The 20,541-nt window shown below is 40.0% G+C and overlaps 1 protein-coding gene and 1 non-coding gene across 2 annotated transcripts in view; both read left to right on the top strand.

Annotated features, from left to right (window-relative positions):
• The first annotated feature begins 6,398 nt into the window (after window positions 1-6,398).
• Window positions 6,399-6,471, top strand: trnak-uuu (transfer RNA lysine (anticodon UUU)). Its single transcript has one exon. It is a non-coding gene; the product is annotated as a tRNA-Lys (tRNA).
• A 12,039-nt stretch (window positions 6,472-18,510) lies between these two features.
• The window catches only part of LOC148826073 (uncharacterized), a 588,722-nt gene continuing 586,691 nt past the window's right edge, over window positions 18,511-20,541 (top strand). The window contains 1 exon segment of the mRNA XM_088926251.1: window positions 18,511-18,899. Coding sequence (XP_088782377.1) covers window positions 18,512-18,899 — 388 coding nt within the window. The 5' untranslated portion in view covers window position 18,511.

Below are 20,541 nucleotides of genomic sequence, written 5' to 3'. Positions count from 1 at the left end.
AGCGGTGAATTGTACATTTTAATTAAGTATAAGCTACTGTGCATTTCTGGGAGTATAACAGGTTCAATATAAAGTGGCAAAAATATAAAAGGGGAAAATACCCCAGACTGCATGTAAAGCCCTCGTTGTGACTGTTTTAGATAAAATGGCATACTATGTGCGAAATGTTGCAGAAACACAATCTGATATTTTGATACAGGTAGGCCAGTGCTTCCAAAGCATGCAGGTGTAGAACAGGACTTAATGCATTTTTATACAAAAATTTGTATTCTATATTCTGGTCGCTTGCAGATTAGAATGGCATATGTTTAGCAATAATATTATTTATGGTACCTGAAAGTTTCAGGTTGTTGCACAAAGCTAAGGTATCCATATACGTGATCTGACAACTGGAATCAATTTCCTGTCGTTATTTTTAAGTTGAGGCCCAGGATCCAAATCTTCAGTTCTGATTTTTTAAAGTGATATCTTTCCTTCCTGTCGTGGAAGTCACACAATGTGAGCAATTGTTTTTTTTACGTTGCGATCCAAAGAGCCTCAGACGCACAGTCTAACAGTAACCAAACCAGAATGGATTCTGCTGGGAGCCGGGCTGAGCTCATTCTCACTCCCTGTGCTGAAAACAGAATTATTTCTTCCCTGAACATCGTCTACAGATCACTTGTGCGCTTTTAACCTTCTCGCAGCTACGGGCGAGACTGACGCTCATGATATGAAGGCACCCGCTGGCACACATTCTCTAACTCTCACAATCGCGACAGACATCGCTTTTTAAAAAAAAAGTAGATATAGCCCTGAAAAAAGCATTAGCTTTATCAGTTTTTACATTAACCTATTTTGAATCAAAGTTTGATTTTTTTATTGCATTTTACATTATAATTATAATAATCATTATTGCTTACACTTATATAGCGCTGTTCTGGATACTCCACTCAATGCGCTTTACAGGTAATGGGGACTCCCCTCCACCACCACCATTCTCCTGAATGATCACAGAGAGTCAGGACCTCGGTTTTAAGTCTCAGCCGAAGGACGGCACCTGTTTACAGTTTAGTGTCCCCGTCATTGTACTGGGGTATTAGGACCCGCATGGACCGCAGGGTGTGCGCCCAGCGACAAAAACCAGACGTGTGTCGGGCTCGGCTGCGAGCAGGACAATGACGTCACGGGGACAAAGTAGAGGAAATCAAAAGGGTTCTATAAAAGACCTGTGTCAGCTGTTGGTTTGCACTCTGGACTCTAAATCCTCCGATCTGATTTTAAATCTCTCTAATACCTGAGCTGCGGCTTCTTCCGAGTATTTATTCGTATACTTATTATGTGTAAGTGTATAGATGAAACCTTTCATATATTGTTCAGTTTAAATCAAAATGCTTTACTAATACAAGAGAGAAGTATAGTATGAAGGATGTGACAAATGTATGATTTCTTGGAACAAAACGGTTTTTATTTGCGTTCGAAATGAAGCAGAATTTTAGCGCGACACAAACCCTTTGTCTTTTTTAGAGTGATTTTTAAACAGACAAAAATGTAGAAAACGTGTTTTTTTAGTCCTACAATAGCAGGGTCAGTGACGTAATGAATAACGCGTCAGGCCTCGCGTCAGAAAATTATAGGTTCGACTGCCGTCTGGCTTGTTGAGTTTATACCACTTCCATTGTTGTCTGCAGCCTCATGCGAATTTCGACAACTTACCCAAAACACTGTACTGTCTGGAGATCAGCTCCAGCTCTGAACTCAATTGCAATGAAAAACCATGCGTAACAAAACTGGAGAACAGCTGAACTTGTCCTCAGTTCGGTGATGAGGGTTCAGAACTGGCGTTGTTGTAATTAGCCCGAACTGCACAGGCTCTGAATCAGACCATGTCAATTAGTCTGATCAGTGTAGGACACGTTAATGTAGAATTATTAATAGGTTTATTAGTTAGTTAGTTCAGGTTTACCCACCTGAACTAATGTAGAATTATTACTTGGTCTGTCTCTTGTTTGTATATAAATGAATGTCTCTGACAACTTAATGTTAGTTTTTAATTTAGTTTTACGATGTAGGTCAGGCGTTGACATATGCAAGAGTTTACGAAATGTCTCACTCCTGATTCAACTCATGTTCTATAGAAGATTGGCGATTCCTCCTGTTTCTCGTACAACCATATCAGAACAGAAGCCCGTGTCACCCAGCTGTGATTCAAGATCGACTCGCATCTTTATCCCTTTTTTGTTCGTGATCATTATTTTCTTTAGTTATGATCAATATTGAACTTTTTCTAAATGAAATGACAATAATCAAACATGCAGGCAGATTTTTGAAAAGTATTCGGAATTGACAGGGTGCCCCTTTGGAACAGTCGTCAGGAAATGTGAGAAAATGAAAGTTATGTAAGCTCTCACACAAAGCATTGAAGATTGGAATCTGAGTGTAAAAAAGCTACCCGTCTCCCAATGATAGGCAGGGATACACACCATGACTCGAATAGACTCAGCGAACTTTAACACCTATGATATTACGAGTGCGTTGCACGTGTCGAATTTCAAGAAGGAACTACTACAACAGTTGTGGACATAATTCATTACCACCGGCAAAGTCCAATGCCGGCAACTTCTGAGAAAATAATGTTCACTCATGGAATTTGGTCTTTGAACGGCTGGCGGGAAAATTCATTTATACTCCTGTTGCACCCTCAGCTGAAACATGTTAAAATAACAACGCAGATTTGTTGGAGAACCTGACAAGAATTATTGGGTTAGCACTGTATGTATTCTGGTATATTTACTTTAATTTTAATATAAATGTAAACATGCATGCTGTATAATCTATTGTAATTTTAAAATATGTTAGCTGAGGATGCAAGGGGGGCTATTATACCTTGTGAAACACGCAAGGAACTGTAAAAAAGGCTGGTATTTGAAAAAAATTGGCGATCACAAGAAAACCACAATTTATGTGGTATTATCATCAATATCCTTCAAAATCTATGTTCAAATGAAGGATTAAAGAAACTATGAAAAAAGCAACAGTAATAGCAGAGGATTTTGATTTTTGCTCTTCAAGTCAGTAGATAGACGTAGAGTTGCGCCCCTACAAACAGCACAACGGATGAAACCCACCTCTTTCGTTATTGCTGTTTGTGCCGGTGAAAGTAGCATTTGTGCTATTGAAAGCATCTCAGAAGATGAAGGTGCAGTCACTTCCACATGTCATGATATCATTAGATCCGACGACAAGAGCTGAAGCCCCCGACATTTCCAAGTCAGCAATGTGAGGAAGTTGGGCATGGAGGAAGGTAGCGTGGCTGAGCGGTCTAAGGTGCTGGATTTTAGGCTCCAGTCTCTCTGGGGGTGTGGGTTTGAATCCCACTGCTGCCAAGCAATACGATCAGTAAAAGCGCTTTTTGTTAGGCTGCGGGAGGTGTTTAGTGATAGACTTTCTAAAAGACAGGCTGTCAGCTTAACATCAAGGCAGAAAAAATATTTTTTTTTCTCAACATAAATTCTCTTTGGCATGTTCAGCTTTATGTAGGGAACAACATCTGCCGAGATCACTTTTGAGGCAGTGCACATGATAGTGTACCGGCAAGTACATTTAATATTGGCTGTGGTGGTGAGCTGCTTTTGTCTGTGAAACTTTTAATTTTTCACGCCGAATCGTTGGCAGGGGTAAAGCTTATTAAATCTTTGAACATAGCGCTCCATCAGAAATACTTTGTTCATGGTCAAAAGAGATCAGAGGATTAACTTCATGAATTCACATAGCATACCTTAAAGGAAAGATTTAAAAGGGGAATTGATTGTGCTTCCTGATGTTGTTCCTGTGGTTTCTTTGGATACAAAGGTGAATGTTCTTTGACATTCTGCTAGAGTATCCACTGGGTGGGCTTTATCAATCAGCTCGGCTAGGTCATCAGTGCTCCATCTCCGGAAAATAATCAGCACTGTCGTGTTTTCCTGTGCTGTCTTTTAAAACATATAAGATCACGCGTTTACAGATTTCTCCAAATAACAACTATACATTTTAACCCAGCGGTTATCATTCCTTCAATCCAATAGTTTTACTCCTGGTAAAAAGCAGCGAAATATATAGAGAGATGATATTCAAATATTTCAACATTCTTATTAGATTACCTGTATGGATATATCGCTCAGAATTCCTAATATGATTTTGAGTTCAGTTTTGCTTTACTACTTTCAGTGTCTTTTATTGACCTTGCTGAAGCAGAGAAGTGACATAATCACAAATGCGACCTACCTGTGCTGCTGTTTTTGGTTAATAATGATTCAAAAAAACAGCTCTTGCATTAAGAGCAAGAGCAACCAACACGCTCGTTGGTTGTGTTTGGTATTTTCCATGGTGCTCTTCCTCAGCTGCAAAGTTCTTTGCTCGCCAAATAACTCTGAGAAGGAGTCTGAATCCGTCAACAACACAGGAATTCTAAGATCGCACTGCCGTCTTGTGTACAGAGATCTGCTTTTTCCTTATAGAGTGTTTTGGTGTTTAAGAACACATATCCTACCTTGAATGCTAGTTTCAAAAGATGTTACCGGATCACAGATTTTCTTGAAAAGATTTGGGGATGCGCTTACAGGGATTCAAACCCGGCTCAATTATTTAGAAGGCACTTATACCACCAACGCACTTCTGAGAAACACCGGCACATTTCCGCAATCCTCCCTCTCACCTACAAAGTTATGAAGAGACAGACGTCCAATGAAAACTAATTTGATTCACTCAAGGCTCCGCTGTTTTGTTGTTATGTCATTTTAATTAATGTTAGCTGTGATAATGTGTCGTTTCTGTCTCTTAAAGTTTAAGTCTGCTCCTTTCTTCCTGGTTTAGAAATAATGTTCCATGATTGTTTACAAACACCACTATCAATTATTTGTTCAGCTCTAACACCTGTGTGTGTCAACAAGGCATCTCCAAAGGACATATTAAATAACATGATCCTTCCTGTTACCATTCCTGTGGTTGGAGCGTTGTTTCGCCCTTTTTCGTTCTTCTACAATATTTGCAGACAGGACTTTATCACTCGAGCTGTACAAAACAAGTCGGTCCATGAAAATCATCAGTACTGCTGTTGTTCTATGCGTAGTTTAATCAAGGTAGTTGAGTGAGGAGGTAAAAAAGCACTCCCCGTCGATAAATCAATCATCGTCGCCCATGTGACTGGATATAAACATAACGGATTCATTTTAACCAATTTCTGGAAGCTTCGATGCGGTTATTTTTCCTTCCTTATTTCTTCATTCCTATGAATTTACTCTGTAGTAGAGGAAACGCAAAAGTGGGAAACTGCAGGCATCCTTCGTTAGTGGTGGATTGTGTTCAGAGAGCATCAGCACATCTCAGTTCCGTTAATAAGTCTGTTGGGGATATACCTCAGTGGTAGAGCGCATGCTTCGCATGTATGAGGTCCCGGCATCTCCAGGTGCTTTATATTTCTGTGCTCACATTGCAATCTTCTGTTGAATGTGAACTCTTTGCTCATGTTCATAGAGAGCCAAGTTCACACAATTAAACTCAGGCACACTCGAAGTGCTACAGTGTTGCTCTGCTGTTTTAAATGTACCTCTAAAGCATTTAGTTCTGTTAACTACCAAATGATTTGAACTAATTTTATGTCATATTCAGGGAATCCAGAGGTCTTCAGACGTGTCGTGGCTGTTGAAGAAGACACCTTTTGAATCTCACCCGGGATTTCTTGAGAGATCATTCAGTGAGCGAGTCCTCCCTCTGGACTCCACACTGAGCTGAAAACTGCACGAATTCCATTGTACAACCGAGAAAAAAACTGATGGACCAAACAACGACATTTGATGATTACAAGAAATTCAAGAAACACAACAGTCCGAACACAGGTTTGAATCCCGAACGCTTAATTTAAAAGACAAAGCGAAGGATACGACCTGTAAACTCTCTTTGTGTCTTACAGTTTATGATATAAAAAATCTTACTTTCAGAATAATTTCTTGCTGCTGATAGACTATTTATTGAATTTTAACAAAATGTTTTTTAATTTTTAACAAAAAAGTGTGCACACTTATAGAACCAAGGCATTGAAAGTTTTTTTTAATTGTTGTTCCAAAAAATGTTCCATTTGTTTTCGTTCTTAATGTTGTTGATTAAAAGATCTTATTAAATGCGAAAAAATCTGAATGTGAAAAAAGGTCAAAATGCTATTGAAAAAATCAGTAATGTGAGGAAAGATGAATTGTGGGAGCCCCTTACCTCCCCATGTCATGCTGTATTTCTCACTCATTCTACTGGGAGTGGTGCTGTCGCTTCTGGATAAAGTCTGTCAGTAGACATTCCAGAAGGGTCAGGTACTGTATGACTGCGCTTCGGCACAAGAAGAGACATGTGACTTGCGAGGATCACGATAGTGTCATTCACCATCCAGAGCCCGGATAGCTCAGTCGGTAGAGCATCAGACTTTTAATCTGAGGGTCCAGGGTTCAAGTCCCTGTTCGGGCGTTTGTGTTTTCCTTAAGTGTATTGTGAATTTAATTATAAATCGTATTTTATCTTTCACTCTTCTAGCTGTACTATCGATATTTTAAAAGTTAATCACTTGTATTTTCTTTAGTGTTTCCTTTCACAAACCGAAAATGTTCAAGACTATTTTGTCACCACACTCCACGTAGATAATCACAGGAAAAGAAAAGGAAACGCAGTGAGGAGCTCACACAGTGAGTACTCTTGAATACAACAAGAGGAAAGGCACACTGTACATCTGCGGAACATCACGTCCGAGTTTACAGTGACGGCTTCTATTTCCACTGATGAATGAGACAGATTCATGAGGAGATCCTACGCACAACTAAGCGAACACATCGCTATTTCGGTCTGATGTAGAGGCTCCATTTGTGTCAGCAGTACTATAAATGTAAGTCTTATACACTTTCAGGGGCTGCATCTGTAGCGCTTCATCTAAGAAGACTGTTTTACTTTACCACACGGTTACATTCACCCACCCAATTTATTCTCAGAATACCCAATGGCTCAATAACCCTGTTTTCCCCTGGGAACCACCAGTGTACAGTCCCATTCCATTCAAAAATATAACAAATATATTAAATTAAGATATTCAATGAACAAATATATTCAATGAACTGTGTAACACAAAGCTGAAACTGTTTTTTGGGATGGCTGAGTGGTTAAGGTGTTGGACTTAAGCCCAATAAGCAAATGTCTATGTGGGTTTAATCCCTGCTCCTGTAATTCGCTTTTGAAGTGACAGAACACTTTGAAGATTTACACTCTATTAAAATATGTATTTACTAAATTTCAGTTCTCTTCACTCCCTGGGATAACTGAACTCTCACTATCACATACTTAAGGCTTTACATGCATTAGCTGTGATACAGCTCCTAATAAAGACAGAATGAAACTGTATCAATAATAAATGACATGTTTTAAACAAACGTGTATTGATAAACTTCATTATTAGTAAAAGTGATGTGACGGAAAAGCAAATTAAATATTACAATGATATTCCAAGCAACTGATGTGTGCCGGAACCAAATGTCATCCACTGTGGGCTTTGTAAATTGTTTAAAAATTGTAAGTGAAGTTGAGATAATTAACAATTTGTTGAATCCTGCAGTTACAGATTAAAATGTGAAGATTTTCTCTGGGTTTATCTCTGTCCGAGTGCCTGATGTGAATATGCTGAACGCAGTGTCTTTGATTTATGTACTCAAACAACCAAAGAATCCCATTCTTGTCATCCTATGGTTTGTCAAACGTGATTTTTTCAAAGTGGGTGCGATTTCGTTTAGTCTTTCGCTCTTGTACTAGAGCAGTAATGTTTCTAGACACGCATGAGCATGGTATAGCAGGCTGACAGCAGGAACACGTGGCCAAAAGCAGTGACAGTATCAGAGGTGTCTGCAGTATGTTGGATTGTGAGCAGCGATAAAATAAAATGCCGAGGAAGCAGATGTGCCTGCATTAATAAAGCTCCATCGAGCGGAAAAAGTAACAGAAGAACCAACCTAAATCCAACAGAAAGTTTCTGCAGCTGAAATCACAGGCAAAACTGCCGCAAGCTTGAACTCACAACCTCAGCATGACTTCACTATGTACTGCTATATAAGTACGATGCACTGACCAACTGTGCCACTGGAGCTGCACAATGGGTTTGTTACATGTCTTAGATGTATTTATTGGAAGGTTGCAGAAATCATAAATCACTGATTTCATTATCTGCATGTTTAATATCCAGGAGAGAGAACTCCTTCAGGTTCTACAGCTCATAAGTGCACTTTAAGAAGTCTGCTTTTGTGAGATGGATCTCCGAGGTGCAGCTTTTTTCTTATTACTAAAGATACCTCTACATTGTAAACTATTTGAAGACCTAGAAAAAGGAACATGGCGTTAGTTGAAATAAGCACTGAATGGGTTAAAACCCACGCTCTTTGAATTGCTAAAGCGATGCCTTGAGGAGAATAAATCAACATACTGTATTCACACAGGTCACTCGGCCACGGACAAGAATGATCAGCTACCACCACTATTATTATCATTATTATTATTATTCAACCATTTGGGGAACAATACAGTTGAACAATCCCACTGTTCTTATGGCAAGAAAAATAACATGAGACCACTGTAAGAGGACGAGTGTTGTAATTGTTTGAACAATTGATTTCTATTTTTCCCTCTTATGGGCGACCCTGTGGTATTTCTTTTTCTCTTCGTTGTTGTGCACGGGCTAGTTCTGCAGCGATATTTGTCGCAGAAATTTCTGCGCAGCTCTGTATTAAATCTGTTCTCAACTGCAATGGACAGAAGATGACTCCAGTAGATAGCTGTGTAGTTCTGTAGGACCACACACGACACAGTGATAGTGCAGCTCTTAATGGACCGGTACACAGACCACATGAGAGGCAAGCAAAACGCTTTTAAAATTCCAAAGGCTCACCAAGTCAGAGGAACAGCAATGAACTGAAAAGATCTGTTACAGACATCTATGTCAACCTCTTTAGAGCTATAAATGCCATTTGTTTAATTTATCTGTAGATTAACACTCCCAAGTTACAGCACTTTACAGTATATTAATGTTAATTCCGCTGGTGGACATTAGCTGGTGTTTTTTGTAACAATTTGTTTGCTCTGCTGTAAGGAATAGTAATAATAACATCACTTTATTAACCCTTTACAATTTATTGCATTAGGAATGATCTTTTTGCATACCCCAGCTTGCTCTCCATGAGACACACAGATAAGGAGAGAGCCTGGGGCCAGAGCACAGGATCTGCCATTGTATGGTGCCCTGGAGCAGTTGGGGTTAAGGGCCTTGCTCAGGAGCCCAGTGGAGTAGGATTCCTCTGCTGGCAGAGGGATTTGAATGAGCAACCTTCCAACCACAGGCGCAGATCCTTAGCCACAGAGCCACTGCTCCACCCCAAGTATGTAAAGTATAGTAAAGAATATACAGTATATAAAGCACGCAAACTTAAATGTTCAAAGTTTTCAGGCTCTTTAGCATTTTCCTTCACATATGGAAAAAGTTTGATGTGTTCTTGTCACATTTCTCCAAGTAAATAATCTACACAAGAGCGCATGTAACAGTACAGGACATACACTAAAGAATTCTCACAGCTTTCAGCTCAGTGCAGAGTCCAGAGGGAGGAATCGCTCGCTGAACGATTTCTCAGGAAATCTTGGTTGAGATTCAACAGGTGCTTCTTCAACAGCTATGACAAGTTGGAAGACTCATTGAAGTCTGAAGAGATCAGCCTCTGTGACAGTGTGTCCAGTGACACTAACTAACTGTCCTACTGTTCTCTGCTAACGTAGAGGGTGAATGTTGATTTAGGTGAATGTAAGGTTTCTTTCTTGTAAAATATTTTCGAGCGTATTTTTGCTGCTGAAAATTAATCTTGTGTATTTGAATGAATTCTGATATTGTCACCTAATTCTATACATTGTTTCATCAGACTAGAACATTTAGAGGAGCTCAATTGCATTAATTAATTGCATAGTGATATTATTTCTTGCCATTTAAATACTTCAGTCAAAACTGTAGAGAAGTTGCTCCTGTTTTCACCATTATAAGAACTGTGATGCACCAGTATTATTTACTCTCATAAAAGTATTGTAATTGTATTGTTCTGTTCCGTTACAGCCTTGAGTGACACAAATCTTCTCCTTTACTGCACTACACTTCTCCAGAGGCCAGTTCAGCACACAAGGATCCTCAGTCAAACAAACACTGCAATCATTTGATAAATGCCATTTCTCATCCTTTCTCTTAGTGTTGGTGCTACTATTGTATGCAAAGGAGGCGACTTGACAATGAAAGGTGTAATCATCTTAAAGAGAGTCTTCATGAAGGTGTGTGTGCAAGCTCTCCTCTGGCAATTGACCGGGCTTGTGAAGAAACCAATCTCATTCAACAACCATACAAATTGCACAGCTTAAGGCACATGAAGCACAATTCGTGGGCTAATTGACACAAAACAATGTCACTTCACATTATCCACAAAGCTGTTTTGCTTGTTGACCACCACTTCCTACATTACAGTGAGCACATACTGTATATTTCAGTATCTTTTATTTACCTTACTATTTTACTGTCCCTTTCACCCATGTGGAGATGTATCCACAGCCAAAACCACGAAAACGTTCAAAAGACTTAATGCTCCAGGGAAGGTCTGAACACACAACCTCATTATAACTCCACTGTGCACAGCTACATGCATACCACACACTGACCAACTGACAAAAACTACTACTAGACTAATAATACTTATAATAATAGTAATACTCTCATGAAAACTAACATGATGATGATGAGTGTTAATACTCTGACACTAACACTATAAGTATCACTAATATTACATAAATACTAGCATTAAAACTAAAACTATCAGTAATGCTATCATCATTAATACTCACATAGACACTACACACACTGACAGACATGCCCACACATACACTTACAAATATAAAACTACACACTGACAGACACCACACACTCACGGACACAAACCATACACACACATTCTCAGGCATGCATTCACAGAAACAAATAGACACTATGCATACTCATAGACACACACTTATAGACACCAAACACTCAGAGACCCCACACGCTCACACATTAACAGACACAACAAGCTCACAGACACATACCTACACACTCACAGACACACAGCCCACACACACAGACACCACACACTTCCAGAAACGCACCCACACACGCACAGATACCACAAACTCACTTACCTACAGATACACTATAACACAAATATAAATACTACTAATACTACAACAGTAACACTATAATTATAATTAATATTAACATGAATATGAACATTAAAACTAAAACAATCAGTAGTGCCACTGTCATTAATACTCACATGAACACTAGCATTAAAACTACCAGTTGTAATCTCACTAATATTAACATGAAGACACTGATATTAGTATTAGTTGCTGCTCGTGACGTCACACCGCTCTCTGTGACAAATGCGAGACACTTAGACGCGTGCAGTGACGAGGCGCCTGTCGCCGTGGTTACCATTCTTATGATTTATAAACACTGGAAAAATGCATTTAAACTGTTACTTACATACATTTATGAACTTGAAATATCATTTTCTAGCTCTAGGATACAGTTACCTAAATAATAATATGAATAATCATTGTTTAATTTCGGATTGAATATTATTAACCCTAAATGCACTATGGTAATTGGTCGATACAGTCTTTATTAACTGTTTTCTAGATACTTAAACAGGGTCAAGAAAAGAATCAGTACTCACCAATCGGTGAAGTTAATCGATTTTTCTAGGGTTCTTCAGTTGAAATAATTGGTTGTCGATAGATAAGTGATCAATAACTCTTCTCCGTGAGCTCCGTGCGCCTCCCGCGCTCTCTCTCTCTGATCCTGGCGCTCTGGCTGGTGTCTGTGACGTCACAGCCCTTATTCTGATAGAGCAGAGCGCGTCTCTGCTGCTTTTGTGTGTCTTTTTCATGAATGCCAGAGGTACTCGAAATGTTGCAAAAAGACAAGCGTTTTTTTTTTGTTTTGTAAAAAAGTGAGTGCTGATTTTTATTTTATACAGGAAACGCATGCATGTTGAAACACTATTTCAATTCTATAAATAACTGAGAAATAATAAAGCAAGGAAAACATGATATATGTAAAAATACAATTTGATCACATAATTTACTTCATTACCTCTGGTGGTTATATGTTTTTTTTCTGTTGTGTTTTTTTCTCTTGTACATGTTTCTTAATCTTCTGGTTGTAGTTAAATTTGTAAATTCTATACGTTTAATAAAAAAAGTTTTAAAAAATAGCGCATCTCTGCTGGAGGAGACTCCTGGTTTTCATACAAATATAACATCTCCAAAAAACTAAACCGGGCTGTGAAGAGAGGCGATTTATAACAGTTGGAGAAGGAGAGCGACAAACCGAGGAATGAAAATCATTAAACAGAAAAAAAATAGTTTACTTCACAGATTAATGCGTTACAAAGCGTACCCGTGTGGAGCAGTAGAGAACGAGCACAAGTCCCTGAAATAAGCGCTTTTAAGGGTTTTACACGAATCTTCAGAGTAAAAGAGCCAGGAGGATCAGACTCCTGATCCTGGAGGTGTATACTGGTTTTATTTCCACCAAGCTCTCACTTCTATAGGTAGTCTGATGATTTCACTTTATAACTGTAACAAGACTTCATCTAATTGAACATTTATAAGACTGTGAGACACTTGTGAGAGCAGCTGAATCCCAGGGCTGGTGTGGAATCACACACAGACAGATCTTCTTCTGTGTGATCTGAGTCCCACTGCTCAGAGCTACAGACTGGTCAACTGGTCACTATTGTAGTCATAACCATCGGTCTTTGGCTACTAATAATCAATATACTGATCAGAGTGTCAATACTGGTGTTTATTACATAAATACAAAAATAATTCCACACTCACTTGTGTTATAAAACACTTAAAAAACATGTTTGGAGGCTGATATACATTAAAGAAAGTAATACTGAAGGGCTGGAAGTCCTGGAAAGGGTTTATTGAAGTTTCTTGCTTCTGCCCTGGAACAGAGCCCACAGCTGCCAGATCAGTGACCCCTGAGCCCAGTTCACAGAGAGGAGAATCAGGAGCTCTTTTATGTCTCTAAGAGGGCTGGGAGAAAGGGGAAAAGGGGGAAATGTGACTTGAGTCCAGGCTGTTCTGTCTGATATTGTTCATGTAGCACTGATTGTCTGAATATCTTCTGGTTCTGGATTGTGAGGATAGAGAGCAGTACAGCATTGAGCTTCTGTCTGAGTGTGAGTCTGAGCTGTGAATCTGACTGAGAAGAGAATAATGATTTTTTATTATGCCTCTGAGAATTTTTCTTCTTTGCCAAGTGGTGTTACATCCCCTTCAGATACTCTGCACAGACTGCCAGAGTGAGAGAAGAGGAGAGAGAGACGACAGATAAGAGCACACACAGCGAGAGAGACATACGTCTTGATTTACTTTGAAGCAAGTTTCAACGGTAAACGCAGACGTCACTTTGAGCACTTGGTCTTTTATAGTACAAATATCACACTGTGCTCTACATGGGCGTGTCTCCAAGATCGTTGTGAACCAAACCTTCTGCTTTCCGAGGCAACTGATTCTTTCGTCGTTAATTCCCAAATCTTCAATGAGAATCAGTGAAACGAAAACCAAGCACATGTACACACTCGCGTCCTAGCGTGAAAAAAATGATGGAAGCATTTGAGAAATAAGAAGAGTAGTCTGAACAGCTCCGGCCTATGAACTGCTCTACAAAGTGATCGCTACCTCCACACCCAGTTTATAACACTGACAATGATGCAGGAAGCACAGCAAAGTTCTAAAACCAGCGGTTTTCTCAAAAGTAAAATCTTCATCTTTTAAATATTGTCATCCATATATTTTCGTTTTTCTCTTTTTCACATTACACGCTTTCGAGAAATAGACTGTCTTGTAATGAAGGCTGCATTAGAAAATGTGTATCTAAATTAAAATCGGGTTTATGACTTTTGCGTTATTCAGCTTTCTTAGCGCTTGGGTCTCGATTCAGATATTGCAATGAAAGCAACAGGGGAGTAAGTTTTCCTTTTCTAAATCAAAGGTGATCTGCTCACAAGGAAGTATAAAAACTTCAGCATTTACTTTTTGAAGACCGCAAATTGTCGAAACACTGTTGCTTCATAAGCTAATAAGTAACGTTTCTGAGCACGCATTGTATTACTAATGCTGTTATTAATACAAAAAAAGCTTAAATTCACATAATGGAATTTGGAAGGCTCAAAGTAGTCTATTCCTTGTACAACTCTACTTGCCCGCTGAGTAGAGTTTAAAGCAACGGCAGCAGATGTAGCAGTAATAACAACGGCATGGTTAGAGTGACACAATACACTCTATGAAAGAATTGCGGCTTCAGATCGTTTTGTTCTGTTGAAGCTACCTACAGGCTCTGAACTGTTGACATTGGCTGTGATCTTCTTTTTTCAGGTTTCATGAAATTCTTCACATATTTGAAATATTTCATTCGGGTTCGTCCAGTACACGGTGCAAACCGTACCTGCAGCAGAATGCTGTGGCACATTAAGCCGTTTTGTTTATCGGTTGTAAGGATTGAGGAGCATACTACAAATCGAGCAAGCGAAAAGAAAATTAAACAGGAGTCACTTTCTGGATTGCTAATCCATTGTGCTCTGCTCGTCTAGGTTCAAATCCCATCCTTGTCATGGTTAAGGCCTGAGACCTGTGTGTTTTTTCTAAACGGTGTTTGCATTTGTTTCCTCTTCTACTCTTGTACTGGAGCAGTAATATTTCTAGCGGTGGATGAACATGGTATCACAGGCTGACAGCAGGAACACGTGGCCACAAGCTGCAGTACATTGGTTTGGGGACAGCAATAACTTTCCTGTGGAGACAGGTGCACCGGTATTAATACAGCTCTTTCGAGTGAGAAGAGTAACAAGAACTGACTTAAACTTACCAGTTATGTTTAATAGCTAAAAACACAAAACCAACCTCTTCAGTGGTTGAATCTAAATTACAGATGCCAATGCTGCCATCAAGGAAAAAAAAAATCTTGAGTTATGTAGTTTTGAGACTAAATATCCGACTTTCAGTTTGAAGCGGTACAATGGATTCCAGGTCACATTCATTCTTAATTCATATATATGAGTGTGTTAATGGTTAAAACTGTGTTTACATGAGGTACAAACGGAAACCTTTTCATTCCGAGAAGAAAGTCAGTCTGTATGCATTTCTCAGCGTGCACATTGTCAGGAACACTAAACCCAAAGTGCCAGCAAACCTTTCGATAGTCTGTAGGTACTGCCATTGCAAATGTAACAGGTTGTTCATACACACACATGATATCGTTGCTATCTCGCAATTAGGAGATAATTTTGTATTTCTTAATTAGGAGAATTCTGGATTTTTTTCCTTGGTGGCAACAATGCACTTCCGCAATAAATCATAGACTCTGCTTTCAAAATAGCTGCGCCAGGCACTTGGACACAGATAAACATAGGGATTTAAAATTCAGGAATATGAATGGTCAATTGCTTAAAGTTGGGTTTTCTACGTTTCGTATTTCGTGATTTGTATATCAATCTTTTAACAATTCATTAAAATGCTAACAATATATAAATATATAAAATAAAAACAACAGCACCGTTAAATGCTGGGGAGACGGGTAGTTTTTTTTTACAGATGCCAATCTCTAATGCTGTGTGTGAGAGCTTACGTAACTTTCCTTTTCTCACATTTTCTAACGACTATTCCTAAGGTGCACCCTGTCAACTCCTAATACTTTTTAAAAGTCTGCCTGCATGTTTGATTATTGTCATTTTATTTAGAAAAAGTTCAATATTGATCAAAACTAAAGAAAATTATGATTAAGAATAAAAATGATTGTATGAGAAGCAGGAGGAATCGCTTCTCTCCTATGGAGCATGAGCTGAATCAGGAGTGAGACATTTCGTATGCTCGTGCATATGTCAACGCATGACCTACATCGTAAAACTAAAACTAAATTAAAAACTAACATTAAGTTGTCAGAGACATTCATTTATATACAAACAAGAGACAGACAAAGTAATAATTCTACATTTACTTTCAATTAGTCCTACACTGATCAGACTAATTGAAATGTATGGAAGCCCGTTTCCGGTATCTCAGAATTCCGACAGCTGGCAAGGCCTGGGTTCGAGCCAATGCAGTGAACTAGGGTGGGAGCGGTGAAGGCACAAGCCCTAGAACCCGAATCCGTTACAATAACAAAAGGACAGACAATTAAATATGGGCTATTTCGAAGTCGCAAATGTGAGATATAAAGTCAGAATTCTGAGTTTTTAAGTCGCAATTCTGAGATACCATAGCGCGTTTTTTTTACTCCCTGGCGCAAACGGGCTTCCATAGGTTCTCAGTGCTGCGAAGCAAAACCAATCTCCGAAAAATCAGACAATTATTATCAGATCATGTCAAAAGCTGATCAGTATTTCTTTACTGGGAAGCAAAGAAATGCTTGTATTACACATTTTAATGTGACATGCAATTACACGTGAAAAATAGTAAAATTATTTTCATTGCGGTACGTCGATAGAACACCCCCCTCGATAAAGGAAAGTGTGGACGGACTTGTCGCATGTTCCGTACTCTGTCTGACAGCGAGTTTAACACACTGTCCTTGGAAATTAGAAACTAATTGAACAATAAATTCATCTGAGCCAAATCTACACGTGTGGGTGATTTAATTCTGTCGAAATTGCGTGGAACTCCTCCGCTGAGGTCGGATACACACAGGAAAGTGTTCAGGCAGCTTCACGGAGTCCCGCCTCAGACTGGAAGCAGGTTCTAATTAGACGCTGAGAACAATCCGGGTCTCTGTGTGTAATTGATTGTGTTGATTGAGCGGCAATGTGACCAGGTGTGTGGGAGGAGGTCCTGCCAGTATAAAAACCTAGTCACCGCACTCACACTTTATGCTCTCTTGCTTCAACACAGTTTGGTGGTTTACTTGTCTTACTCCTGTAGCAGTTTAGCGGGATGTCAATTTGGCGATGCGCTTGTTTCTCTTTGTGCTGTGCCTGTGCGCAGGGGCCGGGCTCCCTGCACTGATCTCAGCCGGCCGGCTGGCTGGGACTCTCGGGAGTTAGCGGTCCAGGCCGACTTCCCAGCTCTCGAAGACGCAGCCCAGTCCTTAGTTAGTCATGGAAGAAAACAGAGAAGAGGTCGGAGTGGCCTCTGTAGTTCATCAACGATCCAGTCAGGCAGTACTCCTCTGTTTCTGACGACGCGTCATATACGACGCGTCAGTCGTATATACTGACCCCTATACGATCACGGCGAGTTACAGAGACACACACAGCTCCGACCTTTTCCGCCCCTGAATAGGATTGGTGAATTGAATTCACATCGAATATCATTGCCAAAGCTCAGCGCTGGGCCACTGGGCATAGTTTCGCACTGTTTCCTTAGTATTGTACCGTTTGCAGGTTCTTTTCAGAACTAAAGAACAGTGGAGACGCGATTAACCAACCAAACACTAGCTTTATTTGTTAACCACACAAAACCAAACACAGGATATACACACACATGAGGAGACTGACGGAACACGTACACTTCTTTAGGGTGGTAATTACCAAACAACACACTATACTTTTACAGGACTACACAGGGCACTAGAACTACTAGGACATTATTTACACAGGTAGGGTCAGCCGCTGGTCATCGTGCTGACCCTCAGACTCTCCCCGGCTTCCACTCCCAGCATGCCCAGCGGTACTACGAGCGCCTAGGGGCGCTTCCTCCTCACCACCAGGCGAGGGCGTTACAGTATCATTAAGGACAATCACATAGGGCTTGATTTTGTTAAATGCAAGTATTTATTTCCTTTCTTGGAACCACTTGTTTTTCGAGAAATTCAAACACTTGTGAAATATGAAATAGAAATCGTGTTTATCGGTGCAGAAGAAATTCTGCCAGCTGGCAAGAAAATGACAGCATTTTTTTTTATCCAAAAACCTGCATATGGAGATGTAGAACAAAAATCCACTTGAGACGTTTTCGTTGGGGAGGAGGGTTGTGGAAGGGCAAAAAAATGAATCTGTTCCGTTATGAACGGCGAATGTCACAGATGATTCACTCCTCTTGACTAGGTGGCGTTAGGAGGTGCAGTGAAGATTATATCCGGCTGCAGAAACTCCTCTTTCTCAGCTCCGCTTCTCAATTGTTTTGAAGCCGCGGCCGCGCTAACGAAAGACGTCATCATACTGCGCGACCCTGCATGTATTTCACCCACGTGTTGGTGATTCAGTCATTTTCTTCAGATAAAGAATAAAGTTGTTGTTGTTGTTGTTGTTTTTTAAATAACTTCAGGTTATGAATACTCAACGTCTCGTCAACTGTGTTTATGCTTGAACAGATCACAGCCCCGACAACAGGATCTGTGAAGAATAAAATAGTTGTTCTGTTTAAACTTCGGAAATCAGCCTTTGTTTCTGATCGGCTCTGAAGAAGGATGGCGGAGTGCTTGTTAAATCTGCAAACCCAGCTTGACTCTTTCATGCAAGTTTTGCTCAAATCGATCGTGTATGAAGTGTCTGAAGTTTTTCGAAACAGGATGTCTGACTCTGAAAAGGAGTTTCAAGACAAACTCCGCAGCGTCTCCCAGATCCTGGTGAGACGGGCCGTGTTTAAAATCACACAGTGTGTGGAGGACAGTGTCGAGAGTGAAATGGCGGAGCTGAAGAAGGAAAACGAGAGCCTGAAGTGGAGATTGCAGCTGTGGGAGAAGGAGTCGGGAGCAGGAGGAGATCAGGGACCGACAGATCGTGTTGGACACACGCTTCCCTGTGAAGTCACTGCAGGAATAAAAGAAGAAATGGACACGAAACTGGAGCTGCCAGGTCAGTGTGGTGACTTGTATATAGTCAAGGTGTGTGTTAGTTCAAAAACAGTGTCTTTAACTTCCTCACTGGTGCGAATATAGTGGAGAGATGCAGAGTTAAGTGGGAAAGTATGAAGTCAGTGTGTGTGTGTTTAAAACCACTTTCTCACTGGTGAGATTTTTTTAAATAACAAACTTATTTTAAAGAAAACATCTTACAGCAGTAAACATTCTCATTATCAGTACGCGTTCTAACAATCAAACTGTCATCAAATAAAAAAAAAACTTTCCTCCCTGGTGAGAATTTAGTGGAGCGATGCAGAGTGAAGTGGAAAAGACTTGTGTGATGTACCAACGGGATTCTTTTCTGGAAACTGAACTGTTTTGTCCGGTTACGGTGCTGAAAAAACCTCGTTCACATTCAAACATTGTTCCACTGAATCAATTTGTAATCAAACGTCATTAGGAAACAACATTTATAAGTATTGTATTTACGTTGTATTGGTCTAGATTTTATATGTATACTAATGATTGTGTACATAAAAAATATTTTAATTGGTTTAAGTATTACTGTCCAGGGTCTGTGTCTGTATTAACTCCTCTGGAATATTAATCCAGTGTGTCTGTATTAACCCCTCTCTCAGTGCAGTGTTCATTTACTGGAGTGTCCAGTCAGTGTGTCTGTATTAACCACTCTCTCCCAGTACAATGTTAATGCATTGTAGTGTCCAGTCAGTCAGTGTGTCTGTATTAACCCCTCTCTCTCTAAGTGCATTGTTTATGTATTGTACTGTGCAGTCAGTGTGTCTGTATTAACCCCTCTCTGTCTCAGTGTAGTGTTAATGTACTGTAGTGTGCAGTCAGTGTGTGTGAATCAACCCCTCTCCCTCTCAGTGCAGTTAATGTACTGGAGTGTACAGGCAGTCTGTCACCCCTCTCTCTCATTGCAGTCTTTATGTCCTGTAGCGTTCAGTCAGCATGTCGCTATTAACACCTCTCTCTTAGTGCAGTTTTAATGTACTGTTATGCCCAATCAGTGTCTGTATTTACCCCTCTGTCTTAGAGTAGTGTTAATGTACTGTAGTGTTCAGTCAGTTTGTCTGTTAACCCACCTGTCTCTCTCAGTGCAGTGTTAATGCACTGTAGTGTCCAGTCAGTCTGTCTTTATTCACCCCTCTCTCTTCGTGCAGTGTTGATGTACTGTTGTGTCCAGTCAGTTAGCGTGTCTGTATTAACCCCTTTCTCTGATTGCAGTGTTAATGTCCTGTAGTGTCCAGTCAGTCTGTATTAACCCCTTTCTGAGTGCAGTGTTAATGTACTGTAGTGTCCACTCAGTGTGCCTGTATGAACCCCTCTCTCTCTCAGTGCAGTGTTAATGTCCAGTAGTGTCCAGTCAGTCTGTCTGTATTTACCCCCCTCTCTCTGAGCATTGTTAATGTACTGTCATTTCAAGTTTGTCCGTGTCTGTATAAATGCCTCTGTCTCAGTGTAGTGTTAATGTACTGTAGTGTCCAGGCAGTCTGTCTGTATTCACCCCTCTCTCTCAGTGCAGTGTTAATGTACTGTACTGTCCAGTCAGCATGTCTGTATTAACCCCTTTCAGTGCAGTGCTAATATGCTGCAGTGTCCAGTCAGTATGTATCTATTAACCTCTCTCTCAG

The sequence above is a fragment of the Atractosteus spatula genome, chromosome 10, assembly GCF_055471065.1.
Source record: "Atractosteus spatula isolate fAtrSpa1 chromosome 10, fAtrSpa1.hap1, whole genome shotgun sequence".
Classification (NCBI taxonomy): Eukaryota; Metazoa; Chordata; class Actinopteri; order Semionotiformes; family Lepisosteidae; genus Atractosteus; species Atractosteus spatula.
The sequence above is the reverse complement of the archived record's forward strand: the minus strand, read 5'-3'. Positions and strand labels throughout refer to the sequence as shown.